We start from the raw sequence: 27999 nt of genomic DNA, 5'->3' as shown, positions 1-27999 counted from the left end.
TCTGGCGGCTGACGGAAGCGGGCGGGGCGGGGCCTGGAGGCCGGCCTCCCGCCCCCCGCGCGCCGCCACTGGGCCGGGCTCGGCGCGCCCCTCCTCCCGGCTGACGCGGCCGCGGGCGGGCCCGGAGCGCGGCGGTGTCGGCGGCGGAGCGAGCGCAGCGCGGCGCCAACATGGGGGCCCAGCTGAGCACGGTAGGCGGGGAGCGCGGCGCCGGCCGCCGCGGGCCGGGGGGCATCGCTGCGGACCGGAGCCGCGGGGGCCGGGCCTCCATCTCGGGCAGCGCCGACTGCGGCCGGCCTCGGGGGCGGGGCGGGGGGGCCCGGCTCGGACGTGGGACGCAGGACCCCACCCGGCCCCGCCCTGCCCGCCGCGCCCCGGCCGTCCCCTGGCGGCCGTGACTCAGGCACCGGGCTCCTGCCCTCCGGCCCGGCCCTCCCGGCCGAGGGGCGTCGCCCGGAGCCGGGGTTAGGGTGGCGGGGGTGGCCGAGCCTTCCGGGGGAGCCCCGCCCCTCTGCCCGGCCCAGGAGTGCGGGTGTGCGCGCCAGGGATGGGCGAGTGCAGGGTGGGGGCGGTGAAGGAGACTGGTGACCCCGCGTGTGAGTTCATGCGTGTGAACACGTGTGAAGTGTGAACGGGCGCTTCTGTGCGAGTGTGAGATGTGTGTGTGACCGGGGTGTGGGTGTGACGTGTGCATGTGCAACCGTGTGTTTAGGGGTGTGTTTAGGTTTTAGGGACGGTGAGTGTGCAGCTGTGCGGGAGTGTGAACAGGTGCGTACCTGCGAGTGTGTGCGTGTGGAGTGGGTGTGTGTGTGTGCACACGTGCAATGTTGCTGGATCACGGAGTGTTTTTTTTTTTAACCACCCACCACCCCTGAGCCCTGTTCTGGGCTGCATGCTGGGCTCTAGTTTCTTTTAACCCATGAAACTGGCGAGGCCCCATTTTACAGACGAAGAAGATGCCGCCGGGGCCTTGGCCACCTGCCCGGCTGGCCGAGTCTGAACTCCAGGGCCGCAAAGTCCACTGTCACACTGGCATGTGGCCGGCCCAGGGCCGCCTCCTTTGGGCTTCCTCAGAAGCCGCAGTGGGGGTGGGTGGCCTGTGTTTCCCCTCCAGGCTGTGGCCAGGTCCGCCCCCCACACTCTGGTCCCTGGGGTCCGCTGGGGTCCTCTGGGAGCAGGAGGCCCAGAGCCTCTTGCCTGGCCTCCTCCCCGCCTCGCCCTCCAGCTCTCTGTGGCCCCCCCTTGGGTAGGAGGCAGAAAGCCCCTGGCCTGGCCAGTTTGCTCTGGGTGAGCGGCCCAGCCTGGGACTCAGGGCCCTTCAGACCGAGGGGCAGCTTTACTCAGGGCAAGCCTGGGGGCATCGCCCCAGCTCCGTGGAACGTCCTGACCGTGTTCCCAGAAATTGTCTTCCTTCCTTACCGCTCAGCCTTCTACCCCCCAGGCCAGACACCCCCCACCCCTTGCTGTTTTCCCACAGGGCTCCTCACCTTCTAGCCATCCACGTTGCCTGGATTTGTCTCTGTGTCCCTTCGATGAGCTTCCCTGGTGGCTCAGACAGTAAAGAATCCACCTGCAATGCAGGAGACCTGGGTTCCATCCCTGGGTCCGGAACATCCTCTGGAGGAGGGAATGGCAACCCACTCCAGTATTCTGGCCTGGAGAATCCCATGGACAGAGAAGCCTGGTGGGCTGCAGTCCACGGGGTCGCACAGAGTCAGACACGACTGAGTGACTAAGCACGCACCCTGGGATGTGGCTGCTCAGTATTTTTACTGAGTAGCCAAGGACCCCCTGTAGCCCCTCCGTGAGGGACAGAGCCCCATCTGAGCGTCAGGAGACCTGTCCCAACTCCTGAGCCTCCTCTGTCCAAGGGGTGGTGGATGGTCCCTTCCTCGTGGGCCCTGCTGGGGTCCCCGCTTGGCCCAGAATACCCGGAGCAGACCCCAGCCCTGCCTCCGGGCACAGAGGCTCCACGCAGTCTGCTGGAGGCCCGCTCGGGCTTGGGGCGCCAGACTTTTTATCTGGGACGTGCAGGCCCTGCAAGAGGCCTCCTCCCACTCACGGAAGAGGGGTTAGCTCTGGACTCTGCCAGCCACCGGTGGGTACACGCTGGGGGGTTTAGCCGGCCAGCCCCAACCCTGATTCCCCTGCCCCCAGCACAGATGTGAGCGCTCAGTGGATCCGGACAGGCCGCCACCACAGGTAGAGTCCAAGGCTTTCTCTTGCCCCCAGCAGCCCTGTGCCTAGTCTGTGGTCCCAAACCCCCTGCCCCTGGGCAGCAGGGCTGGGTCTCCCTTGCAGAGGGCGGATCAGCTCTGCACCCGCCCCTCCTCCTGGGTTCCCTTCACCCCAAGCCTGGGGCCAGGAGCCCTTCGCTGCAGGACTTCCTCTGCACCCTCCCACTTCCTGAGAAGGGGGCTATGAGGGAGGTGGACGCTCAGATCCCAGCCGGATAGCTGGCGGGCAGGCAGCAGGCAGGTAAGCCTCAGCACAGGGGGCTGGCACCTGGGGAGGAACACGCCTGCCAGGTGGAGGTCCTGGCAGGTCCCTTTGCCCGCTGAGACCTGACCTGGGTAGAGAGGATGGCAGGGTCCCAGGGTCGGGGGGGAGGAGGGGGTGGAATTCCAGGGGGTGAGCAGCTGGCAGGGTGCCGCATGGGGTGGCAGGGCTACCCCGCCTCTCTGCTCTGTTGGGCAGGCTGGGGGCTCCCTGGAGACACCCTGGTGCCCCATTTTCCTCTCCCCATCCTATGTTATCAGAGGCAGGGAAAGGCAGGTGGGTTCCGTCGGGGGCAGAGTGTAACCTTTGAGGCACCAGGTCAAGGCCTGGGAGGCAGCTGTCCCCTAGCCCCCGGGGTGGCCGGGGGGAGGTGGTGTGTGTATATGCGTGTGCGCACATGTGTGTGCAGTGCACTGAGGAGCTGGGGTGGGGCCTTAGCCTCGTCCATCCTGTTTACTCTGCCCACTGTTTGCAAGGGTGGCAGGGCGTCCCAACCCCTTGTGGGTCTGGTAAAGCCTCCAGTTTCCCAGAGACAAAGCTTTGACCTTTCCACTGCACTCTTTTCTCTGCCAACTGTGCCCACTGGGCTTTGTGTCCTGAAGGACCAACTGACAGTGAGAGTCTGCCCACAGCTGCCACTTGGAAAGGAATTTGTGCAAAGCCCACCCCTGCTCTCTTCAGTGGCCACACTGTCCACGGGGGCAGAGTTGTGGTCGCGGGGCTCAGTGCGCAGACCGAACTGGCTGCCAGTTCTCACCCTGCCTCAGTGTCCTCACTGAAGTAGGGTGGCCGTAGTGCCCGCGTGCTGGGCTCGAGGACCTGTGCTCACGCGGAGCAGCCGGGCAGAGGGACTGGAGGAAAGGCCGCTTATGTTTACCCATCAGTCCCAGGCCAGCTCCTTCCAGCAGCGGCTCCAGCCCCATGTCTGGGAGGCAGGTGTGTCCGCCAGGAATTCAGGATCCACCCATCTGGCCAATGCCTGGTGGAGGGCCGATTCCTGCCCTCCCTCTGGGGGCATCTGGTCTCTTGTCCTGGTTACTGAAACATTCGTATAAAGTAAGAGAAGTCAGAGAGACTGTGGGGTAGCCGCTGGTGCTTGTCCCCATGTGAATTAATCCACAGATATTTACCAAGTCTCTGCTCTGACTGCTGGAGATGAGACACCAGGGCCCTCGCCTCTCTGTGTCTGCCATTCTGCATTGTGATCGCGCGTGGGGAGCTGGCCCAGGCGTGTGAGCCCCAGGCTGGCATCCAGGGCATACGGAGCTGGTGCCTGGAATGTGCAAGTTCTGTGCGAGGGCCAAGGTCAGTGTTGAGGGCTCGCCTTCAGAGCTGTTGACGAATGAGCCTTTTTCACGGCTCAGCACCTACCCTGGGTTGGCATTTGGGGCAGGTGAAAGATTGGAGGAGAGAGACAGGGGATCCGGAGCGCAGACTCTACTCTGGGCCTTGCCAAGCCAATGAGGAAGGCAGCTGGCCCGTCACCCACGGCTGAGGGTCAGTGAGGAAACGCAGAGGAAGGTGCTTTGCAGACTGCACATCGAACTGCAGGTCAGGGGTGTATGTGAGTCGCTCAGTCGTGTCTGACTCTTTGTGACCCCATGGTCTGTAGCCCGCCAGGCTCCTCTGGTCCATGGAATTCTATAGGCAAGAATACTGGAGTGGGTTGCCATTTCCTTCTCCAGGGATCTTCCCAAACCAGGGATCGAACCCGGGTCCCCTGCATCACTGGCAGATCCTTTACCTGCCAGCCAGGGGTCTTAGTTATCAAACCTGGCTGTGCATGCACTGAAACAGCTGTGCTGGGAGGAAGGAAAACTCCAGGGAGCACAGCTCCACTTGGCTCTTAATGTCATTTAAGTTTATTTCCAGGGCTGCCGACAATAGTGATTTCCTGCAAATGTAACTTGGCTCAATTTTTTTCCTAAACAATGTTCCCGGTGGATATGCCTTCCCTGATAGACGTGGAAGGGGCCTGGAGCAGAGGAATCATCAGAGTGCCCCACCCTCATCCCCAGGGAGTTGGCAGAGGGCAATGGGGGCTCTGGAAGTCTGCTAAGGGCTTGATTAGCCAGGGAGGGGCCTGGCAGGTGAGATTTGAGGTTTGAGCTGGGCTCTTGGAAGCTAAATAGGAAAGGAATGTGCTGGTTGGATGAGGGAAGGGTGTGCAGAGGCCTGAAGCAAAAAAGGCTGGTGACAGGATGGTAGGGACCTTGAGCGTAGGCAGTGGGGAGCCACGTGGTAGGTGTTTGGGGGACGGGGGGAGCGGCCTGTTGCTTTGGGCTGCTGGGGCCTGGCTGCGGGAGGTGGGAGATGGGATTTCGGTGGAGCCAGGGATTTGGGCTGTGGGCTCCAGGGCATCTGTCTTGGGAGGCACCTCCAGAAGAACCAGACTACACAGGACTGGGTTTCATGGCCTTGGGCAAGTCACTTAACCTGTCTGAAAAATGGGGACAGCAGTCTCACTCGTTTTGAGCGTGGTCCCTTGAGGACAGACTTTGCTTATCCTTGACTGGATGATAGTCACGGTGCTGCAGCCTGGGATTGAAGTGAGGATTAGCTCAGAGGATTCACCGCCCACTCGTGGAGCAGTGCCAGCTCGGGGCCACGTGTGCTTTTGGGCCATGTGTGCGCATGGCCTTTTCCAGCCTTGATGCCCTCCCCGGCCTTAGGTGGGACCTTCCTGAGGAAGGTGCAGCCTGGAGAGGTGAAGATTCTCTCCTGAAGTCCTGAGCTGGGTCTCAGCCCCGGGTCTCCTGACCCTGGAGTCCTGGGCTGCCAACGGGCCTTTTTTCAATATTTATTTTATTCATTTATTTATTTGGCTGTGTCTGGTCTTAGTTGTGGCACATGGGATCTAGTTCCCCGACCAGGGATTGAACCTGGACCCCCAGCGTTGGGACCGAGGAGTCTTAGCCACTGGACCGCCAGGGAAGTCCCCCCAATGGGCCCTAAATAAAATTCAGGGTGGGAGAAATAGCACATGGTGGTCAGGACATGGTAGGTGGTAGGTAAATGAGCAGGAGACCAGAGACCCTTTGTGAGGACTGTGCAGGCCAGGGGTTGGGGGGTGTGTGCTGGGGTGTGTGCTGGGGCCAGCTCCCTCGGGCCTTCCCTTTACACCCACTGATACAGACCAGGGGCCCCGTGGGATGAGGCCTTGGTTGCACGCAGCCTGGAGGCCCTGTCTGCCGGAGAGGCACGAGGCACTGTCGATGGTGTTCTGAGCCCCACAAAAGGCCTGTAACCAAAGCTGCAGCTGGGCAACTTGAAGCTGCTGGGCCGGTTTGGGGGGCAGGGCCAGGCCTGGTGTGGAATCCTGGTGCCTGTGTTCTTGCTTCGCTTGTGATGGGGGCCCCATGAGGGTGGTAGAGAAAGCTCCTGTGTGTGTGTGTGTGTGTGTGTGTGTGCGTGCACACACGCACATGTGCCCACACTCCCCAGGTTATAGTCCGTGACCTCAGCCCCCTACCTCATCTCATGTCCCAGCTCCCCTGGGTGGTAGGCCAGTCAGTGGCCCTGACCTTCTTTCCATAGATAAGAACACCAAGGCTCAGAGAGGCCTCAGGTACTGGCAGGGCTTCCAGGGAGGGAGGGAGCATTGAGACTGGGCCTAGAGAGGGGAAGATCTTGTCAAGAGGTCTGCAGAGGAAGCAGAGAGGCCTCCCTGCAGGCAAGGAACTTGGCTCTGAGCTTCCTGGCAGCCAAGGAAAAGGGGGAACTTGCGCGGAAGAATATGCACGGTTGTCTACCGTGAGAACCAAGCTCAGGGAGGTACCCTAGGGAGGCCGAGTGAACAAGCTCTGAGACCGTTTCCTTGAGAACCAGTGTTTGGGGAGAACTTTGGGTTCTTGACCTCGCTGTTTGAACTGCTAGTGTGGACTGCCTTCTTCACTTTTAATTTTGAAATAATTTCAACCTTCCAGTAAGTTTGGAAGAGTGCATAAAAGAGCGCTTATATACTCTTCACCAAAATATACCAGATGTTAACATTGGTTGTATTTATCTTATTATTGTATGTGTGTATTTGTAACCGATTGAGAGTAAATGACATTATGTTAATTCTTTGCTTCTAAATACTTGTGTCTGTCTCTTAAGAACAAGGACTTGCTTTTGCATAACTGCAAGATGGTGATCAAATCGGAAACATACAGTGCTATTGTCTAATCCATGGGCCTTGATGCATGTTCTGCCAGTTGTCTCAGGATTGTCCTTTACAGCTGTGTTCTCTTCCCCCCCGGCCCAGAATCAAATTCAAAACTGCCCGTTGCATTTTTTCTGCAGTTTTTCTGTCCCTTTGGCCTCTGTACAGTAAGTCTCCTCCATACGAACCTTGTCCCTATTCCTCAGGGGAAGTGGCGGTTTTCCCAGCGACTCAGAACACAGAAACACAGGGGTATAGAGCTCATCCCTTACCCACGAACCTGTAAGTTGCAGACTTTCAAAGATGCGAACGTGTGTTCCATCCGCGTGAGGCGTGAATGAGAGCACACTGTCTTGCTTGCCCTCCGTCTCCTCTGCTGGCGGTGCTTCAGCTCCACCGTTTCCCACCTCTTCTCCCGCCTCCAGTCCGTGACTCTTCTTGTCGGTTGACTCAGTGCCAGGCCCTGTGTGCCAGCTGTTGTACTGGAACACTGTATTTATCAAGGCGCTCTCCTGTAAGATTTTAAGTGTTGTCTTTATTTTTTGTTTGTGTATCATTTGTGCGAGAAGTATTATAAGCCCAGTACAGTACCGTACAACATAGCCGATTGTGCGAGCTGGGTGCCTGTGTCAGACTTTCGAACAAATTGGACTTCACAAAAGCGCTCACGGGACGGAACTTGTTCGTCGGTAGGGGACTTCCCTGTCTTCATTTCCTCTGACTGCATATAAATTGTCACAAACTAGGTGGCACAAAGCAATGGAAATTCCTTCTCCCACACTCTGGAGGCCTGAAGTCTGAAATCGGGGTACTGGCAGGGCACGCTCTGGAGGTCGAGGGGAGGGTCCTTTGCTCTTTCATGCAGCCCTCTCCCCTGAATCTTCTCTCTCTGAGAAGGACGCTTGTCATGGGATTTGGGGCCTGCTGGCAGAATCCAAGAGGATCTCAAGTCCAGGTTTTTTCCTCCCGGTTAATTTATTTCAGCAGCACTGGGTCTTCATGCTGTGAGAGCTTTCTCTTGTCGCGGCGAGCGGGGGCTACTCTTCGCTAGGGTGCCCGGTTTCTCACGCGGCGGCTTCTCTCATTGTGGAGACGGGCGCTTGGGGTGTGTGTTTCCATAGTTGCAGTGCGGGGACTCCAGGAGGTGCGACATGTGGGATCTTAGTTCCCCGACCAGGGATTGAACCCCTGTCCCCTGCATCGGCAGGCGGATTCTCATCCACTGTACCACCAGGGAAGTCTTCCTTGGTTTAACTACAGCTGCAAAACCCCTTTTTCCATCCCCACGATCTGGGTGGACAGGTCTTTTGGGGGCCACCCTGCAACCCACCAGAGCCTCCTTTAATCTGGAACCCGTTCCTCAGCCTTCGTTTCTCGTGGCCTTGATATTTTTGAAGAGTCGTGCCAGTGGTCCCAGAGGACGGCCCCTCGGTGTTTCCTCGTGTTGGAGGTGGGTCCCAAAGAAGGCACGGGGCAGTGCCGGCCCCTCTCGCTCCATGTCAGGCGTTGTCTGGTGAGCCTGGCCCCTTTCCTATGCTGCTCGCTGGTCAAGGTGGGGTCTGCCAGGTTCTCTACTGCAGGGTTGGTCTGAGCGGTCTTGAGGCTGTTCTTGTCTTCTCCTTGGGTCTCGCTTGTGGTCTAGTTTGTGGAAGCTGCCCAGGACGCGACTTCCAGATGGCCCAGGGTAGCCGCTGCACCCATGTACGCGCCCAGTGAGGTCACAGGCCTGCTGGGGGACAGCCTGGGTTAGCCGCTTTCCATGGCTGAGTTCCGTCTTGACAACCAGGAAGTGTGTTTTCTGATCCCCATTTCACCGACAGAAGCAGGGCAGAGAGGCTCAGTGGTTTTGCTTCCCAGGGACAAACACAGCTAGAAAGAGCAGCAGGCTAGTTGTCTTTCTTTGCAAGGATGTCCTCCCCAGGTAAAACCTAAGCAGTTTTATCTGCCCATGTGATTTGTGTTTTCTCTGTCTTCAAAGTATCCAGACCACCTCTAAGGGTCTTTGTGAGGCTGAGAGCACGGGGCAGGGGTGCAGGGGGCTGGCGAGGAAGAGCCCCTTAGAGCCACATAGCAGGTTGAGCGTGATGTTGAGGGCGAGGACTGATGTTATAAGAGCGTGGCTGGGGAGGCAGGTGGACTAAGGCTTGAATTCCAGCCCCCCACCTGCCAGCTGTGTGCCTTTGGGTGAGTTGCTTCGCCTCCCTGAGCCGTTCCCTTGTCTGTAAAGCGGCAGTGACGTCAGCACCTTCTTCAGGGTCGTCGTGAGGTTAACCCCCGTGTGGGGCTCGGCACGGTGCAGAGAGCTTCGGGGGACCTTGCAGATCACCTTTGTCCAGTTCAGTTCAGAGGAGGGGAAAGGACTCGACCAGGGTCACCCAGCCAGCAAGGAGCAGAGCTTCCCAGCGTCCAGCTCAGTGCCCTGGCTGCCCCTCACACCTGAAAGCAGAACCCCAGGGCTCAGGGGTTTGTCTGTAGAGAGCTAGGACTTGACATCACTTAATGCAGGGAGATTGACTCAAGGAGGGAGGAAGGGAGCACAGATACACAGTACTCAAGGTTAAGCACAGGTGCTTGGGAACTTTGTTCTGAGCTTCCTGGCAGCCATAGTGAAAAGGGGCTACATGCTCAGTTTCATAGCTTTCTTTGTCCCTGTTCCTCAGGGGAAATGGAGCTTTTCCAGTGACGTAGTAACACCCTGATGGGTTTCATGAGTTTGAGTTTTGTATTAATAGCGTCTCCCAGCTGGCACCAAGATGGAACCAGGGTGGGGATGGTGACGAAGTGGGGAGAGGGTGTTCCTGGCAGAGGAGTGGTCCAGAGCTGTGGACCAACTGGTGTGTTTGGGGGAAGGGCAGGGGGCAGACCCTCCCCGGGGCCAAGCTGACCTCTTGGGTCTGCCCTGTCGTTTCAGTTGGGCCACGTGGTCCTCTCCCCAGTCTGGTTCCTGTACAGCCTGATCATGAAGCTGTTCCAGCGCTCCACCCCGGCCATCACGCTCGAGAATCCAGACATCAAGTACCCGCTGCGGCTGATTGACAAGGAGGTCAGTGCAGGGCCTGAGGGGTCCTGGGGCACGGGCACCTCTCTCTCCTTCTCGGCATCAGAGCATTTCATGGGCATCTACTGTGTACTTAGGGCATGGACCCTCATGAAGTAGATCCTATTATTTGCCCATTTTACAGATGGGGAAAGTGAGGTGATGTCCATTTCTAAGGTCTTCCCAGGTGGAGCTAGTGGTAAAGAACCTGCCTGCCAATATAGGAGACATAAGAGATGTGGGTTCAGTCCCCTGGAGGAGGTCCTGGCATCCGACTCCAGTATTCTTGCTTGGAGAATCCCATGGACAGAGAAACCTGGCGGGCTGCAGTCCATGGAGTCACAAAGAGTCGGACATGACTGAAGCGACTTGGCATGCATGCATGCATATCCATTTCTAAGGCTACCAGTAAATTACTGAGGGATTTGAACCCTCAGAGCAGGTTCTCTGAGCCACACTTACTATCCCACAGAAAATCAGAGTAGGAGGGATGCTGTAAGGATTTTTGGGTCCAGATACCCATTTAACAGATGTGAAAACAGAGGGCAAGAGAGGATTAACTCGGGTCACATTGTGAGTTAGGGGTTGGGTTAGGACTCAGGCCTAGGCCTCGTGGTCATCCAAGGTGCTGCATCCCAGGGCCCCTTCCTTAAAGACAAGGTCTCCTCCCCTCTCCTTCCCTCACTCCCAGGCCCACCCACTCAGGGCCCCTAGAGTCCTGATTCCCTGCATGTTCCCGTGATCTCGACTGTGGCTGGGTCTGCACCTCCGGCAGGCTCACTCCTGCCCTTCCCCTCTTGCCCTTCCCCCCTTTTTCAAACCTCCGATCGTAGTTTTGATTTAAAACCATCCTCTCCCCATCTTTGCCCAGCCGCCCACCCTGTAGGGCCGCCTCCCTCCTCACCATCAAAGCCTCCCCCATGCTATTTCTGGCCACAGGCAGCTGCCTCAGAAGGGGTGTGGCAGGGAGGAACTGAGTCATGGGGCAGAGAAAGCCAGTCACCTGCTGCAAGCCTGAATCCCAGGCTCTGGTCTGTGCCCCGGGCTCCATGTTAGAGCTGGAGCGCCTGTGACCGTAATTGTACCAGGAGTTCTTCTTAGAAGTCGAAAACAAGAAAGAGGCCAAAAAAAAAAAAAAGACCACTTCCCAGATGAGACCAGACTTATCCTTTCAATATATCCTGTACAGTTTCTTCCTACTAAAATGAAATCACAACGTTTTGAATCCTTTTCCTTTCATAAAGTTCTTTTTCCTTGTTTTTTTTTTTACCACATGGCTTGTGGGATCTTAGTTCCCGGACCAGGGATTGAACCCCAGCCACGGCAGTGAAAGCCCAGAATTCTAACCCCTAGGCCACCAGGGAATGCCCTTGTTACTGTTCTTTAATTCCAGAAGTAGTGTATGATTTACATGTGCTCACTGTAAAAATTGTACTTTTGTAAAAACACATATTTATACGTGCCCTGTTGTCAAGGTGTGAATGTTCCCCTTCCCTGCACCATGACCCCTGTGCAAGAGGGTCCCATTCACGGGTCATCACGAGCCTTTCCTGGTGTCACATTGGTTACGTACATGACGTGTGGACGTTCAGATGTGTGTATACTTAGTTTCTCTAATAACCTGATATTTTTACCTGGCTGTACAACATGGACTTCCTTGGTGGCTCAGACAGTAAAGAATCCGCCTGCAATGCAGGAGATGCAGGTTAGATCGCTGGGTCGGGAAGATCCCCTGGAGGAGGAAATGGCAACCCACTCCAGTATTCTTGCCTGGAGAATCCCCATGGACAGAGGAGCCTGGTGGGCTACAGTGCAGAGTCAGACGCGACTGAGCGACTAACACTTTCACTTTCACACACAGCACAGACGCCTTTTCATGTCTAACCCAAAGCTGATTCATTCTGATTGACAGCTCTCTGGTATTTTGTCACAGGGATGTCCGCAGTGGACCCTCCAGGCCCCTTTGATTGAGCAGGTGGCGAGTGTCCTAGCAGTTACCCTCCCCCATTGTAGCCTCCTGGTGGCTTTGCAGGGTCAGCAGGTGGGCTTGCTCTGGCTACTTGCTATGGCACAAGGCAGGGTCCCAGCTGCCCGCCCTTCCCCTCTCCGAACGGGACTGGACCAGGTGCTGGGCAGGGTCGCCCTGAGCCCTTAGAGTCTCCTGCTCAGCTTGTCATGGCCAGCGGCTTCCTGGAAGCAGCGGCGTGCCACGCCCTCTCAGACGTTAGCCTGGTGACTCTTGCTGTCCTGGGCTAGAGGCTGTCGAACACAGTAGTCATCAGGGTCTTTGCCTCATTTCTGCTCTTCCTCCAAAAACGTCTGGCATGTGGATTTCTGACCTCGAACCCTAGGACTGCTTGATAATCCTGGAATCCACTTGCAGGAGGCCTTGGGCCTCTGTTTGCAGCTGGACTGTGGGGCAGAGAGACCCACCGGCCTCCAACAAGCCCTGCATCCTGAGTGGAGGCTGGGTGCCGTCTTTCCTGAGGTCCAGGCCTCCTGCCCCAGCTCGCTCACTCCAGTGATGCTCTGGCCCTTTGGAGGTCTCTTGACCCTCCCTGGGTGGTGGCACCGTCCCACTGGGCCTTGCCTCCTGTGAGCACGAGCACAAGTGCTGGGCTGCTGGCTGCCTGTCTTTCCAGTGGCCCCTCCACAGCCACCGCCCTGCAGCGCCTGGTGCAGGGGAGACCCCCAGGGGCCTTCTGGAGCCCAGTCAGAAGGACCGGGTTCACGTCCTAGCTCTGACACTGTGGGACACTTGCCTCCCTGGCCTCTGTTAAGACCAGCCCCCATCCTCAGCCCAGCCTTGGTCCTAAGCCGCCTCTGCCCCGCCCTGGAGCGGAAATGGCCTTTGCCCGTTGACCATGCCCTGGGTGCGCATGGCCATGTCCACCTCCCAGGCAGTGAGGCTGCCATGCCTCCTGCCCTGTGTAGCCCTGTCACAGTCATGCCATCCTGCCTTTTGGGGGCTTTTAGTTTAGTGGCTTCTAGAACCCCTCTCTCAAGTCCCAGCCCCAAGACTCACAGGAGCCTTGTCTCAGCCCTCCCCACTCTGTGGTCAGCCTCCAGGCTCTTCCTGCCACCCCAGGACAGGACACATCTCAAGCTATGGCAGAGGTGGTTCCTTCCCTCCTGCCCCTGGAAGCCCTGGAATTTTCTGGGCCATTTGGCAGCCTCCTTTTGGGATCTGGAGCTTGCTTCCTGCCCCAGCCACCTTGCTCTGTGGCCCTGGGCGGGTCACTGCCCTTCTCTGGGCCAACAAGAACAGAACACGTGCAGTGTGTGGCTGACCTCTGTGCCCTCACATACACACGTGTGTGCAGGGCATGTGCCACCTGTCAGTGTCATCTCTGGTGCTGGGGCAGGGTGGGGGCTCTGGGTCCTGTGGCCCCTCTGCCCTGGGTGTCGTCCAGCAGCTCAGCCTCCTTGCAGGTCATCAGCCATGACACGCGGCGGTTCCGCTTTGCACTGCCGTCGCCTGAGCACATCCTGGGCCTCCCTGTCGGTGAGTACAGCCCCGGCCCAGCCCACACGGAGCCAGCGCTGGGAAAGGGAGGTGGGGGGGCGGGGGAGTTTACATCTCAGTGAGAGCAGGGAGGGCTTCAAGGAGGAGGTATCAGCCATCCCAGGCCTTCGAGGATGAGTGTCACAGTGAGAGGGCAGAATGCTCCAGTGTCCCTGGCAGTGGCCCCAGCACGAGCAAAGGCAGAGAGCTGGGATGTGATGGAAGTCCCTGGGGTGGGGGGCGGTGAAGGGTACAGCAGGAGCCGGGGTCTGTTCAGGCTGTGGTGGGACGCAGGGAAGTGGGTTGACAAGATCCAGGGGACGCTGCGGGATGGTCCCGGGCCCAGACTCACCCCCGCCATCCTGCAGGCCAGCACATCTACCTCTCGGCTCGAATCGATGGGAACCTGGTTATTCGGCCCTACACGCCCGTCTCCAGCGATGACGACAAGGGCTTTGTGGACCTGGTCATCAAGGTGAGGCCTTGGGGCCACAGCTGGGTGGGGCGGGGGTGACCACATCGCAGCCCAGGCCTCCCCGGGGCCCACGTGCCCCAGAATCTGGCCTCTGAAGGCCCTGTGCTCTCTGAGCCTGGTCTCGGAGTGAGGGGCACCCTGTGGTTCTTAGCACAAGCCGAGCATGGGGGTCTCAGCAGAGGGCAGGGGGTGGGATTCAGGCTCAGTGTCTTCAAACCAGGACAGATGGTCTGCCGGAGAGGAAGCAGGCAGGCCCACCAGCTCACGCAGGGCCCGTCTTCCACTCGCAGACGGGGGAGGCCCGGGGAGCTGGGCGCCCGCTCACCCTTGAGAAGCACCCCACAGGCCCTCTGGGGGTGCAGTGTGGGGCTCATGGGTCCTTGTGTGGGCACTGGGGTGAGGGGCTCTCTGGGATCCCCCACCAGTCAGGGGGTGGGTGCACCCCACGGGGAAGACAGAGCCATTAGAAGCAACAGACCAGAGAGACACAGACAAGCCAGAAAGGATCTTAAAAAACAAGACGCTGAGCAGAAGGAGAAGTGACACTCTAACCCAGTACATTTTTGTGAAAATTAGAAACACAGGCTTTACAGCAGTGAGTCACTTTCTCTGATTACACACCCAAAAAGTGGGAACCTGCCAGAGCTGGTGGTGGGTGTGGGGTGTTAGACACCTTCCCCAGTCAAGGCCCAAACCACAACCCCCAGCCACAGCCACCCTGGCTCAGCATCCCCCTGGGGACCAGGCTTACTGTCCCAATGCTGCTGTGCGGGCCCCAGGCCCCCTCACTGGACCCCAGGATGGGGGATGGGGCAGAAACAGACCCCCGCTGGGCCGCAGCTTCAGCCCCGGGGGTTTCAGGGTCCCGGGCTGGGCGCTGGGTCTGTGAGGGCAGGAAGGGAGCTGGCCTGGCAGTCCTGGCTCTGGCCTGGGTCCCTTCTTTGCTCAGTGTCACTCAGGCCACACGCTGGGTGCCCAGCCCATCCGGCCTTGGGAGCCTGTTTTTGGCTGGAGAGTGGACACTGAACAGGTGGGCACACGCAGGTCAGTGTTTGTTCTGGGGACAGACACTGGAGCTGGGGCGGGGTGGTGACAGCTGTGCCCCCCACCTCGTCCCTCTGAGCAGGCAACTGTGAGGCGAGTAGGTGGAGATGGAGGGAGAGGACCCTCCCAGTGCAGAGGCCCTGGGGCCAGGAGGAGGCTTGAGGACTTGAGGGCCGAGAAGGGGAGAAGTCAGTGGGGCTGGGCAGAGCCTTGGAGGCCCTGCAGGGAGGGGCGCTTTGTCCAGAAGGAACGGGAAGGTGGTGAGGGTTCATGCATCTCTTCTTGCTGAACTCACCCCAGCCGGATGTGGAGGAGGTGTTGGGGCAGGGGGATTCAAGTAGAGGATGAAACGCTCACGAGGACCAGGTCCTTCCTGGCTTGGAGACCTCGTGGCCCCCTTGGTTCACCCTGGCTAAAGGTCAGAGCGCTGGCCTGGCACAGAGTGAGCTCTGCCCACTCTCCTCCCCGGCCCCAGACACACAGACATGTCGGCTGTCTTGCAGCCACGAGTTCTCCCCTCCACACCCCAGAGGCTCCAAGCCCTGTGAGGCCCCTGGCCTTGGCACACCCTGCCCTGCCCCCTCTCTGCCCACTCCTGCTTGCCCTTCAAGGCCCAGCACAGATGCCGCTCTGTCCTGGAGCTCCTCCTCTGTCTGCCCGTCTCTTTTTCGAGGGTTGTAGCTGCATCCCTTTTTCCCAAAGCTGAAATCCCAAAGGGCACAGAAAAGGGAGTTGTTCCAAGAGTGATGTTTTCATGGCAGCACAAAGCAGAAAGAACTGAACAGCCACCAGCAGGGCCCGCACTGGGCTGACAGCCGTGGGAATCTCCTGCCGGGAGGGGTCACAGACATGGGTCTTGGCAGAACATTACACTTCAGGCCCTCGGGTCGGCTGCCGTGGACACCAGGCTGGTGCTTTGCCCTCCAAGGGGACGTTACGGGGAAGGCAGGCCCCCGGGGGGGACGGGGCACAGACAGGTAAATTCTGATGGGTGGGAGGAGCCCCGAGTGAGCAGGCCGCACGCAGCCGCAGAAGATCCCGGAGCTCACCCTGGCAGCCTGGGAACGGGGGCTGAGGATGGTGCGTGTGTCTCTCAGGTTTACTTCAAAGACACCCATCCCAAGTTTCCCGCTGGAGGGAAGATGTCCCAGTACCTGGAAAGCATGAAGATTGGCGACACCATTGAGTTCCGGGGCCCCAACGGGCTGCTGGTCTACCAGGGCAAAGGTGACCTGGGCTGGACTCCCCAGGGGCCCGGCGGGTGCGGAGGATGTTGGTACAGGTCCCGCCCCTGCTGCTGCCTGGAAGGGTGACTCCTGTAGGGCAGGCCACCTCCTCTCCGGGGCCTCATTTCCCCAGCTGTTAGGGATCAAGGTGGCCGGTGCAGGGGTTGTAGATCAGCCTTGGGGGGCACATCCAGCCCACAGAGTAGCTCTGTCAGGCTGAAAGCAAACCAGGGGAGGGCTGAGCTGGGGCCCTGTTTCTCCAGCCTCCTGCTGCTCTTGGCATTTGAGCTGGCCCTAGTCCCCCCGCTTCCCATCCCCTTCACCTGACTGGCTGGGGGGGTAAGGTGGTCGCCACACCCAAACCCTTGAGATGGGGCAGGATCTCCAGCCCGTCTGACCCCCAAGCATGGTGTGTTTGAGAACTGGGTCTCACCCCGTCTGCTCTCCCCAGGAAAGTTTGCCATCCGTCCAGACAAGAAGTCCGACCCTGTCATCAAGACGGTGAAATCTGTGGGCATGATTGCAGGAGGAACGGGTATGTGGACCTAGATCCCTGCCTGAGTCCCTGGTGGGCGGAGTTGTTGAGTCGGGGGCAGGGTGTGGGACACCACACAGGTTACGAGCGCCCGGGAGCTGCATGAGGTCAGGGTTGTCCTGGCACCTCCCCGGGCATCTGCCTGGTGCTGTATGTATGCAGCAGGCACTCACACAGCGTGTGGGGGTGGCTCATTTTGCAGGCATCACCCCAATGCTTCAGGTGATCCGCGCCATCATGAAGGACCCTGATGACCACACCGTGTGCCACCTGCTCTTTGCCAACCAGGTCAGTGGGTGGTCCTTAGGTCTGTATGCCCGAGGGTAGGGTGCTGGGTAGGCACTGCTCAGGGGTCTGCAAGGCACTGTGGAGATGCTCACGATGGCTGGAAGGTGTGTTGAGTGTTTTGTGCACAGCAGCCTTGCAGCAGCTGGTGAGGTTGGGCAGAGCTAGAGCGTCTGACCCGAGCAGGGCTGCTTGGTTGGGGGGGTAAGGCCCCTGGAGCACCCCCACACCGAGACTGGCTCCCCTGGCCGCTTCCTCGGCACCTCAGCACTCTCTCTACCGCACGTGGAATTTGGGACCCACCAGGGACGTGGGAAGAGCCTGAGGGTGCGTCTGCACAGATGAGGTGCAGAGGACGCACCCGCACGAGGTCCCTGAGCTGGGGGTGTTGGGATCGGGTTTGGACCTGGGCTGTCTGGCTCCCGAGCACATGTCCTCCTCCCCACGCCTGCCGCTTGCCTGCCCACCCTGGCCTGCTGTGTGGCCTTGGACAGGTCATTCTCCCTCTCTGGGCTTCCCTGTCTCCCTGAGGAATGAGCCGATAAAGCCCGGTCATCACGAGGATCTCTCCAGGCTCAGCGTTTCATGACTGAATATGTGGATTTTGTAGTGAGGCCCCTTTGTGGGGAGGCTCAGACGGGACACCCCTTGCCTGTGTGGGGGCGCGTGCACCAGGCCCCCCACACCTCTCAGATACGGTTCAGGTCAGCCTGCCCTGGGTCCGTCTGGCCCAGGCTCTGCCCCGTCCATCTGCGAGGACGCTGAGCCCAGAGGGGAAAGGTTGGCCTGATGTCCCTGGACTCCCACACAGCTGCAGAAAACTGCCCTGAGGTCAACCAGCGCGGCCTTGACCAGGCCCAGGGGTGGGTGGACAGAGCCAGAAACGCCAGGCTGGCCGGTGGGGTGAGCGGGTGGGCTGCACTCGGCTTGGTGGTGCTGGGCAGTCTCCGTGGAGGCCTTCCGTCACCTGAAACGGCGTCATTTTGCCCGTCGGTGGGGGCAGTGGCTTCTGTCATCTGTTTCTGTATTTAGTCAGTGTGGTGTCACAAGTCACGTAGCCTCTGAAAGTTCCGCTCCACGCTTGTGAGGGAGCGAGAGTGAAAAAAGTGCAAAAAAAAAAAAAATGTATTGTGTGAAAATTGTTCTGACCTCAGGGTCCCGCTGGAGGGTCTCAGGGACCCTGGGGTCCGCAGGGAACCCCACAGGGGGAACCACGGCTTTGCTCCAGTCGGGCTGTTGCCTCTCCCTCCTTCCCCGTGTGCCGTGCATGCTTGGCTTGGACGGGGGCCGCAGCTGCTTCAATTCCCCATCTGCAGTGTAGGGTAACGGGGGCCCACCTCTCAGGACCCGTGTGAGGACTGAGGTGGCCTGGGACAGGAGCGCTTAACATCGCAGATGCGTGCGTTCTTCCTGGAGGCACCGGGTGGCCGGGAGTGGAGGCCGGTGGGGACCCAGGACGAGGAGGGAAGCCCCGCTTTCAGAAGGGCGTCAGGGAGACAATAAACAGCAGGGCAGCCTGGTTCTTGGGCAGGGAGACTGATGTTCTGAAGGCATCGGTTCTTCAGAAAGTAATACTCAGAAGTCCCAGTAGGATCATTTTTTTCCTTTTATGATATGACAAAATGATGCACTGTGGCCTGGAAGACAAAGTATACATGGGCAGCCAAGAAAATTTTGAAAAAGAAGAGAGACAAGGAAGAATACTAAGAAGTGTCAGTGATGAAAATAGCGCGGCTCTGGAGCCGCACGTGAGACCTGGGTTTACTGGACTAGCTGTGTTTCTGGGTAACACAGCGGGAAGTCTGGACTGTGCTGGAACATGCTAGATATGTGGCTGTTTACACTGAGGCTAGTTAAGATGAAATAAAATGAAAAGCTCCCTTTCCCAGTCTCACTAGGCACATGTTGTTGGTTCCATAGTCTCCTGTGACCAGTGGTTAGTTTCCCTCTTGGATAACACAGATCTAGAACATTCCCATCATTATAGAAGGCTCGGTTGAACAGCCCTAACCTAGAAGCAGACCTGAGTGTAAATGAGACTCTATATCTGATGCAGGTGACATGTCAAACCTGAGGAGATGAAAAGGAGTGTTGGGTTAGTTGCTGTGCACTTGGGAAAAGTGAAGTAGGTCCATACCTTACCTTATAGAAAAATGAAGTATGGGTTAAGGATATATGTGTGAAAAAGTGAAGCTTTAAAAGTAGAGGGCGAGCCTTTTTAAATACAAGAAGTATTACTGAATGAGTGAACAAAGATGGTCAGGCTAAGCAAGACACTGGAGGAGAGCCCGTCAAAGACTGATGGAGTCATCTGCTTAAAAATGAAAAGCTCCTCTGGGGAAAAAGTTCGCAAAGAGTCGGACACGACTGAGCGACTGAACTGAACTGAACTGATAAATAAGGTAGAAAGATAAACAACTGAGGATGAGACACATAATGTATCATCAATAAAAATATCCTTCATATAAAAAGTTTTTACAAACTAGTAAGAAAAAAATATGAGCAGACCAGTGACAAGCTTACTAATAATAAAAGATAAAACACAAGCTTTATTTTCCATCAATCTGATTGGCAAAGCGTAAATGAGTATTACCTAGTCCTGGTAGAGGTGTAGAGGGGTGAGTACCCCAGGACTCCCTGCTGGCGTGTGTGTTGGTTGTAACCTACGTGGGGAATAAAGCAGCGGCTTGTATTGAAGGCCCTAACTATGTGGAGTTGTCTGCCCTGGACTCCACTTCCTCAAGTTGATCCTAAGGAATTGACAGGGCTCTGAGGGTGGTCAGAGAGGTGTTCACAAAGGAGGATGTTCAGAGGATTTCCATGCCTCTCGTTGCCTGCCTGTCCCAGCGGGGGGCTCAGGAGAGGTCAGTGAGCGGGTGACCTTTGCTGGTTGACGGTGCTCTTTGTCCCTAGTTTCACAACAGTCCTATGAGTCAGTCGTGCCCTCACTGACCGGAGGAGCCAGATCTGAGTGACCTGCAAACATTCCAGGCAAATCTATGCTTAGGAATGGAAAGAGGGAACGTTTCTGGAGTAGATTGCTAACACTCCCTGGGGGTCTAGGAAGACTTCCTGGAGGAGGTGAAACAAGCTGAACTCTACAGGGTCGCGTGGGGCTGGCTGAGTGAAGTCAGCAGGGTGAAGGTGGGGAGCTGCACGCCAAGCAGAGGGATTGGCGTGGGCAAGGTTGCGGGTTGTGTGATGTGGGGAGCTGCATCTATATTCCCTAAATTATGGACCTATTGATACATCCTGAGATGCCAGAGCATAAAAAGACTTGGACTTGCCCTGGAAGCTTTGCCAAGCGTGTGGCCCACGGGTGGGCGGGATGACCAGGGTCTCCAAGGGCAGTCCCTGTCGCTATCCCTCCTGACCACTGGGCCCTGTCCGCTCCCCCAGACCGAGAAGGACATCCTGCTGCGGCCCGAGCTGGAGGAACTGAGGAACGAGCACTCTGCGCGCTTCAAGCTCTGGTACACGGTGGACAAAGCCCCTGAAGGTGAGTGTGCCTGGGCGGGTGGGCACGCTGGCCCATGCGTGCCTGTGCTGCAAGCCCTCTGCCAGGTGGAGCCTTCTGTCCACGAGGTCTCCCTTGGTCCAGCTCACGGTGGTCCTGTGAGAGGAGGGCAGTGAGGAAAGAGGGATCAGAGAGGGGAGGTAAGTGCCCCACAGTGCACAGCGAGAAAAGCCCAGAGCTGGGACTTGAACTCTTGTCCGCCTCTTATGGAGCCCTAGGCCTACCCCTGCCTGCACTGCTGGACATAGAAGACCGGCGTTCTCCCCTCGAGCTGGGGCCAGTGCTGGGGGCGACGGGTGATCGTTTCCACAGTGCAGTCACCAGCCCTGGGGGTCGGGCTGCACTGATGTACAGTTCCCTTCACTCTGCCTGTCCAGGTGTTTGGGCTGTTTGCCAAGGACTCATAGGAGGCAGGGACTGAAGGCTGCCCCAAAACTCGAAACAAGGCTGTCCTCTGGGAGCTAGACCCTGCTCCAGTCTCCTGCCAGCAAAAGGCCTGGCCGCACTGTTAGTTGGAGAAGGGCATGGCAACCCACTCCAGTATTCTTACCTGGAGAACCCCATGGACAGAGGAGCCTTGCCTGGACTACAGTCCATGGGGTCGCAAAGAGTCAACAGAAAAAGACACGACTGAAGTGACTTAGCATGCATAGCATGCATGCAAGCACTGTTGTGGACACCGCCCTCTGGTGGTGGCACCTGGCAATGCCGAGACCAAAGTGCCTCCTCCTAGGAACTGTTTTAAGAGGAACCAAGTAACATGGCCCAGGAAGAGATACAGTTAGGTAGTTTTCTGGTATTTTACAGTTACGTTTATTATTACCCTGACCACGATTCGAGAGTAGCTGGAGGACTGCTGTACCATCAGGTATAAACTGGAAAAGGCCGATGTTGAACAAGAACAGGGTACCAGGCCAGCGTGGTGATTGTGGAGCTAGAGGGGCTGAGGGAGGGGCCCGCTGACCACGTTTCCGCCACAGTCTCTTCAGTATACACACAAGAGAAATACTTGCCTAAAAAAAAATCTTGTAAAACAGATGTATCTTATACACCTGTACATTTCATATACTAGCAAATAGGGTTTAATCCCATGAAGTTTTTTACAAAGTACTTGGAGATCCGTTAATAAAATGTGATCTACCTGCCTATGTCCTGCCCCATTCCAGGGGGATTTTAGGCAGCTTATAGAGACTTACGGAGTGAGTCAGAGTGAAAGAAAAACACGGGCAGGCCCATAAAATAGAATCTAGAGTGAGGTTTGTACAGGAGCGTGGGCTGTGGTGCACCCTCCCAGCAGCCAATGTGAAAGGGGAGGTGTGGTCAGTGACTAAGCACAGTGCCGGTGAGGTAGAATATACCCCACTGCTCAGCACAGAGGAGGCTTCCTCATCCAGGACCAGCTGAGACCGACTTATCCCCCTCCCTCAGGGGACACCCCCCGTCCCTCCACCACCCCACCCCCGCCGTGGAGTGTACAGGGCATGACACAGGGAGCAGTGTCCATTTAGACAAGATCCCTCGGTGACCTCCGCGTGACCTTGGACTTCCGCAGCTGCGTTTCTATTGGTGTCAAAGGCTTTAGTGAGGTTCTTCCAAATTGTGAAGGACAGAGAGAAGCCAGATAATTGGGTGTTTGGAGCCAGAGGGACTCAGGGTGCAGGCCTGGTGGAGCCCTGCTCGTCTGATAGATGCAGTGATGCTCTGTCTGCTGCTCACGCTGCCTCGTGGCCCTCAGTTTACTGTTTCACCGGAGCAAAGCCAGAGGGCTGGCCTGGGTAAGCCCCCCACTCACTGGCCGGGGCTCAGGCTGGCCTGGGGTCAGGCGCCCACCATGGGATCAGGAGGTGGTTGATGGTAGCTTTTCAGAGGGGAGGGAGCAGGCAGCGGGTGGTGGGCATCAGGCAAGTCCCTCTGTTTGTCCCTCCGGGGTTGAGATCCTGCTGAGCTGCTCGGCACGGGTCATTTGAGAGCCTAGCATGTGCCCTCAGTCCCTAAGCAGTGTTTGTCCCGACTGACCGTTGAAGAACTGCGGAGCAAGGTGAGCTTCAGACCGGGTTGCTTCTCACGCGTCTGCAAAAGGGAGTCACGTTGTTGGGCAGTACAGGTGATGGGGGCAAGGAGCCATGTGCCAGGACTGGCTGGTCCCCATCCCTGAGCAGCCCCCATCAGCGGGTCAGTCCTGAGGGTCCGTGTGGGACTAGAGTCCTGCCAGCCCCGGGGCGTCAGGTTCTCACCATGGGCACCTGCAGTCACTGGGAGGAATAAAAGGCAGCTCTGGATCTCAGGTGAAACCTGGAGACACAACTGCGCGTGTGCATGTGCAAGACAGGGAGGCAAGCAGGACTTTGAGGAGGCTGCTGTTTTGAGGATCCTGCATCTGGAACCTCGGCCTGTGTCCTGGCCTCACTGTTTTCTGGCTCATTTCAGTTCAGTTGCTCAGTCGTGTCCGACTCTTTGTGACCCCATGGACTGCAGCACGCCAGGCCTCCCTGTCCATCACCAGCTCCCGGAGTTTACTCAAACTCATGTCCATTGAGTCAGTGATGCCATCCAACCATCTCATCCTCTGTCGTCCCCTTCTCCTCCCGCCTTCAATCTTTCCCAGCATCAGGGTCTTTTCCAGTGTGTCAGTTCTTCACATCAGGTGGCCAAAGTACTGGAGTTTCAGCTTTAGCATCAGTCCTTCCAAAGAATATTCAGGACTGATTTCCTTTAGGATGGACTGGTTGGATCTGCTTGCAGTCCAAGAGACTCTCAAGAGTTTCCTCCAACACCACAATTCAAAAGCATCTAATGCTTATTTGGGACACATTCCTTTGTTCATTATTTATTGAGCAACTACTCTGTGCTCGGCTGTCTAGGCACTGGGACTACAGCTGTGGACTAGAGATGGCTCCTTGTGGGCCAGCGCCCCATGGAGGGAAGAGTCAGGCAGTAGGCACGGGGCTGGTAGGTAGCAAGAAGAGGGGTGGGGGGTAGGCAGCATCACCCTGACCAGCCTGGCACTGAGCACTGGCTGGGGGGCCTCTGGGACCTGGGGTTAATGTCCCAGCCCTGTCCATGCCTCACTGTGTGACCTGAGACAATTCTGGGTCCTCTGGGCCTCAGTTTCCACACCTGTAAAATGGCATCAGTAAGCCCCGCCCTGTCCATCCACGAGGGTCACACAAGAGGCCAGTAGAAGTGAAAGGCTTTGCAAACTGTAAAGTATGGTTAGGGAACCTTGACAGGCTTGCATTTGTGAGCCAGGTGAGCCAGGCAAGGGGGCAGGGGATCAGAGCCAAGGTCTGCTCCATTCTTCCGTGTTTGTTGAAAGAAAGGAGGAATTCACAGGCACAGCAGCTTCGTCATAGAGGAGGGGGCGGTGGGCAGTTGGTGGTCAGTCACACGGCCACCCTCAGGCTCACCTGGTCTCCCGTCCTGCAGCCTGGGACTACAGCCAGGGCTTCGTGAACGAGGAGATGATCCGGGACCACCTGCCGCCCCCAGAGGAGGAACCGCTGGTGCTGATGTGTGGACCCCCACCCATGATCCAGTACGCCTGCCTGCCCAACCTGGACCGCGTGGGCCACCCCAAGGAGCGCTGCTTCGCCTTCTGATGGACGGGCCCTGCTGCCCGCTTTCACTGTACCCTGGCCACACCCACCCCTCCTGCCGCTGTTCATTAACACCACCCGCCCCGCGTCTCCAGCTGCGGCCGGGTTCAGCCTGGCCTGCCCGTGCCTGGGAGGTCACCCCGCTGGGCTGGCCCCTGAGGGGCCCCTTTGGGAGCAGGTGTCTGTTACAGGTGGGCTGCTGTTGGCCACCTTTAAGACAGATTCCTGTCTAGGCCTCGCCGGAGATGTTCCTTCCCTCTCCGCCCCCTCCAGCATACACACTACTGGGTGGAGGCTGCCAGCACCATGCTCCCCAACCTCCCCAGAGCATCCCACACCCTGGAAATTAGCAGAAATGTACAGGCAACCCTTAGCTACAGGCCGCAGGCCCTCACCCCAGCTGCAGACCATCGCCTGCCGCCCCTGCCTGCTTCAGGGCCACGGCCAGGCTTCCACAGCTGACACTACATGGTAGCTGACACCAGTAAGTTCCCATGGCAGGGGCTGCTGGGGTGAGAGGTTGGCCAAACCACCCAGAGCCCAGCAGGTCCAGTCAGCAGGGAGGTGGGCTTGTCCCTGGGGCTGGTGTGGGAGGAGGGGGCTGGCCGAGGGCCCTTCCAGCTGGCACATGGGCTCTCCCAAAGCTTCAGCAAAAACACCCAAACATTCGGGCAGCTTTGGAAGTTCCAAGCAGTCCACCTCCCATCGACTGCCTTAGCGTCCCGGGCAGCCAGCCCTGATGGCAGAGCTGAGATGGTGTGCGTTTTATTCATCCGTCCCAGAGCACCCGTGCTGCCCCTGCCCCAGGTCAGGGAGATTTCGAGTAGAGCCCCTTGTTGGAAGGACATTCACAGTGGCCTCGACGTTGCCTTAGACACAGCGTGTTAGCCTCTTGCATATCGGCTTTTTCAGAGTCATTTATGAGCAAACAACATTGAAGTAAAACTTTGCTAGTTTGAACCCTTTGGAACTCCTGGAGGCTCTGTGACCTGCGTTGTTGGGGCAGGAGGGGGAAAGGGGCTGTGCAAGACCTGGCATTTATTTCTGAGGTTTGTTTGGGGAACTCCCTGGCTGTTCTTCCACTCCGTGCTTCCACTGCAGGGGGCACGGGTTCTGTTCCTGGTCAGGGAACTAAGATCCCACAGGTTCTGCAGCACGGCCAAAGAAAAAAAGAGAAAATTTGTGGAGAGTACAGAAAAATAGACACAGGAAAAGATATATATATGCAGTAAAAATAAAAACTATACCCAGGAAAATAGCGGGCATCCAGAGGCAAACACTTACAACTGAGATGAAACCACACGGTCCGCTGTGCGGCCGCAGCTCGCCTTAATGGCAGGTATGCTTTCCCTCTGTGGTTAGAAACGCCATAAGCCTGATGGATCATGGCTTTTTATGTAGCAGATCCCTGCTGTTGGACAGTAAGGCTGTCTCCAGTTTGCGGATTTTGTAAATCACAGTGGCTATCTTCAGCCTCCTCTCTGGTGGTTTCTTTTAGGATAGATTCCTGGAAAACAGTGTGGCCCCTGGGAGTTAAGCATCCCTCACACCCAGTCTTGCACAGATCATCTCTGCTGTGTCAGAAGGTGTGCCCAGTCCTAACTTCAGACAACCCCATGTGACCCAGTCTTTTCCACTGTATGCTCTCTGGACACCCTGAAAGAAGTAGGAAGAAGTTAGTAGCCCCCCTCTCCCACAGAGAGACTGAGGCTGAGGGCAGTGAGTGGTTTTCAGGGTGTGTGTGGGGGGGCTGCCCCAAGGTGAGGCAGGTGTCACCTTGTCCTGTGGAGGCTACAGGTAGAGAAGGGGGTTCCTTCATTCAGGGTCCAGGTAAAGAATGCCTGCAATGCAGGAGACCTGGATTTGATCCCTGGGTCAGGAAGATCCCCTGGAGAAGGGCATGGCAACTCACTCCACTATTCTTGCCTGGAGAATCCCATGGACAGAGGAGACTGGTGGGCTACAGTCCATGGGGTTGCAAAGAGTCCGACCAGATTCAGCAACTTCCACTTTAGGTGGCTCAGAGGTTAAAGTGTCTGCCTCCGATGCAGGAGACCCCGGTTCGATCCCTGGGTCGGGAAGATTCCCTGGAGAAGGAAAGGGCAACCCACTCCAGTATTCTTGCCTGGAGAATCTCATGGAAGGAGGAGCCTGGTAGGCTACAGTCCACGGGGTCACTAAGAGTCGGACACGACTGAGCGACTTAACTTTCACTTACTCTCCTGAAGTGAATTCACAGGTGATAGATATCACCTACCCATACAGAACTTTTAGGAAGTCAATGCAAAGCTCCAACTATACTATAAAAGCAAAAAAAAAAAAAAAAAAAAAGTAAAGGGGGCGATCCAGTAGGTTAAGACTTAGTGCTTTCACTGCAGCGGGTAGAGTTTCATCTCTGGTCGGGGAACGAAGATCTCATATGCCGTTGGGCCATAAAAAAAAAAAAACAAGGAATGTATAAAGTGATGCACATTTCAGCATGTCAGTGCTGGGCGCAGGCCCCGGAGGAAGCACCGGCCTGTGCCCAGACACGCTCCGCCCGGTGCAGTCTCGCCTTCCGGGCACTGCCTCCCCGGTGCGGTTCTCCCTGGCCCGGGCACAATCCTTGCTTAGTCTCCAAGCAGGACCCAGTACCTTTGGCTACAGCGCAGCTGCACTGCTGGTAATCCATGTGTGTTCTCACCGGGCAAAAAGTCCTGTGTATTCGTACAAGAAACGGAACGAAACCCCTGCCCAGAGAATCGTAACCCGCACCTCCAGCTCCGGGACGTCTCGGGCGTAGGAGGGCCAGCGGGACGCCCCACCCCGTGCACCCTTCACGTGACCGGATCCCCGCTGCCCGGGCCGCCAAGTGCGACCCCAGAGTTACGAAATCTTCCTAGTGGAGGGCCATCCCGCTCACTGTCAGATATGGTATCAGTTAAGGACCCTACTCTAGTGGTAGTTTAGGGGGCCGGCACCCAGTCTCGGCAGTGCAGAGGCGACCTGGATTTCCCCCCTCCGTCTGGAGCCCAATCTCAGACCCCCTCCGGCTTCAGCAGCTCGTTTTTCCAGAGACCTTCCGACGCCGGATTTTTTTATTGTGTTGCGCTGCTCTGTCAAGAGTAACTAACTCCACTCGCGGGACTTAGAAAAGAATAACAGTAGTGACTCATAGGGCACTCAGTCCGTGCCTGGCACTGTGCTCAAGGCATTGCCTGTATTTTCCATTGATTGTGTGTGTTAATGTCTCAGTCGTGTCCGACTCTGCGACTCCATGGACTGAGGCCCACCAGCTCCTCTGTCCTTGGGATTCTCCGGGCAATAATACTGGAGTGGGTTGCCATGCCCTCCCCTTCCTCCAGGGGAGCTTCCCAACCCAGAGACTGAACCCGCGTCTCCGGCATTATACGCACATTCTTTACCATCTGAACCACAAGGGACCCGGGTTTCATTAACTGCTCAGATACGATTGACTACCCATCTCATGCCAGGGTCAGTGTAGGCGGTTCAACTAAAATGCAATTCCACATGTTGCACCCTTAGATCGCAAAAAGCCTGTGCTGTTTGCCCCACTTTCACAATACACACCAGGAAAACACAGGCACACACATACACAGGAAGGAAAAACGGCTGGCTTTTGAAGGTTATTCAGCTTGGAAATACGACACGTGACAGCGGGAACTGCTTGAGCCGGTGTGCTATATTCAAACACAAACAGCTAACGTTAAAAATATTAGCCGCTCACACAATGCCCTTTAAAAAACAGGAACAAATTGTTCACTACAAACTTAATCCACAACAAACCCACTGCCAATGATTAGTTTTTAATTTAATCCCGTGCATACACACCCAAACAATTCTATTTTTTAAAATATAAGTGGGACGGGCAGATCGCAACTCCCAGGCATCCCGCAAAGTAGGCGGGTCACCTTAGGGGCAACCTTTACCCGCTCAAAAATTCGTCTCACATTAGCAGTGAGGATTCGGGCGTCACCCCGAATCGTTATTTTCCTTACTCATAAGTTTAAGGCATAAAGACGTTCCTGGCTTACTTCCTAGGTAATGAATCCCATTCTCATTTGCAATACGGTGAGTATAAAAGTGGAACGTTAAAGCCCTTACTTTGTTCGTTGAAGGTTGCCTTATTCATTTCA

At 57.1% G+C, this 27999-nt stretch overlaps 1 protein-coding gene and 1 non-coding gene across 2 annotated transcripts; one reads left to right on the top strand and one right to left on the bottom strand.

Annotated features, from left to right (window-relative positions):
- The first annotated feature begins 38 nt into the window (after positions 1-38).
- Positions 39-24823, top strand: CYB5R3 (cytochrome b5 reductase 3). The gene is made up of 9 exons (XM_070790529.1): positions 39-191; positions 9555-9686; positions 13113-13185; positions 13554-13660; positions 15802-15931; positions 16382-16465; positions 16668-16753; positions 20150-20249; positions 23694-24823. The coding sequence occupies exons 1-9, from the start codon at positions 171-173 to the stop codon at positions 23864-23866; spliced, it is 906 nt and encodes a 301-aa protein (XP_070646630.1). The 5' UTR covers positions 39-170; the 3' UTR covers positions 23867-24823.
- A 2905-nt stretch (positions 24824-27728) lies between these two features.
- On the bottom strand, positions 27729-27878 carry LOC139183379 (U12 minor spliceosomal RNA). The gene has a single exon (XR_011566970.1). It is a non-coding gene; the product is annotated as a U12 minor spliceosomal RNA (small nuclear RNA).
- Positions 27879-27999: the final 121 nt, after the last annotated feature.

Source organism: Bos indicus, chromosome 5, assembly GCF_029378745.1.
Source record: "Bos indicus isolate NIAB-ARS_2022 breed Sahiwal x Tharparkar chromosome 5, NIAB-ARS_B.indTharparkar_mat_pri_1.0, whole genome shotgun sequence".
Classification (NCBI taxonomy): Eukaryota; Metazoa; Chordata; class Mammalia; order Artiodactyla; family Bovidae; genus Bos; species Bos indicus.
This window is presented reverse-complemented; position numbering and strand designations above follow the sequence as displayed.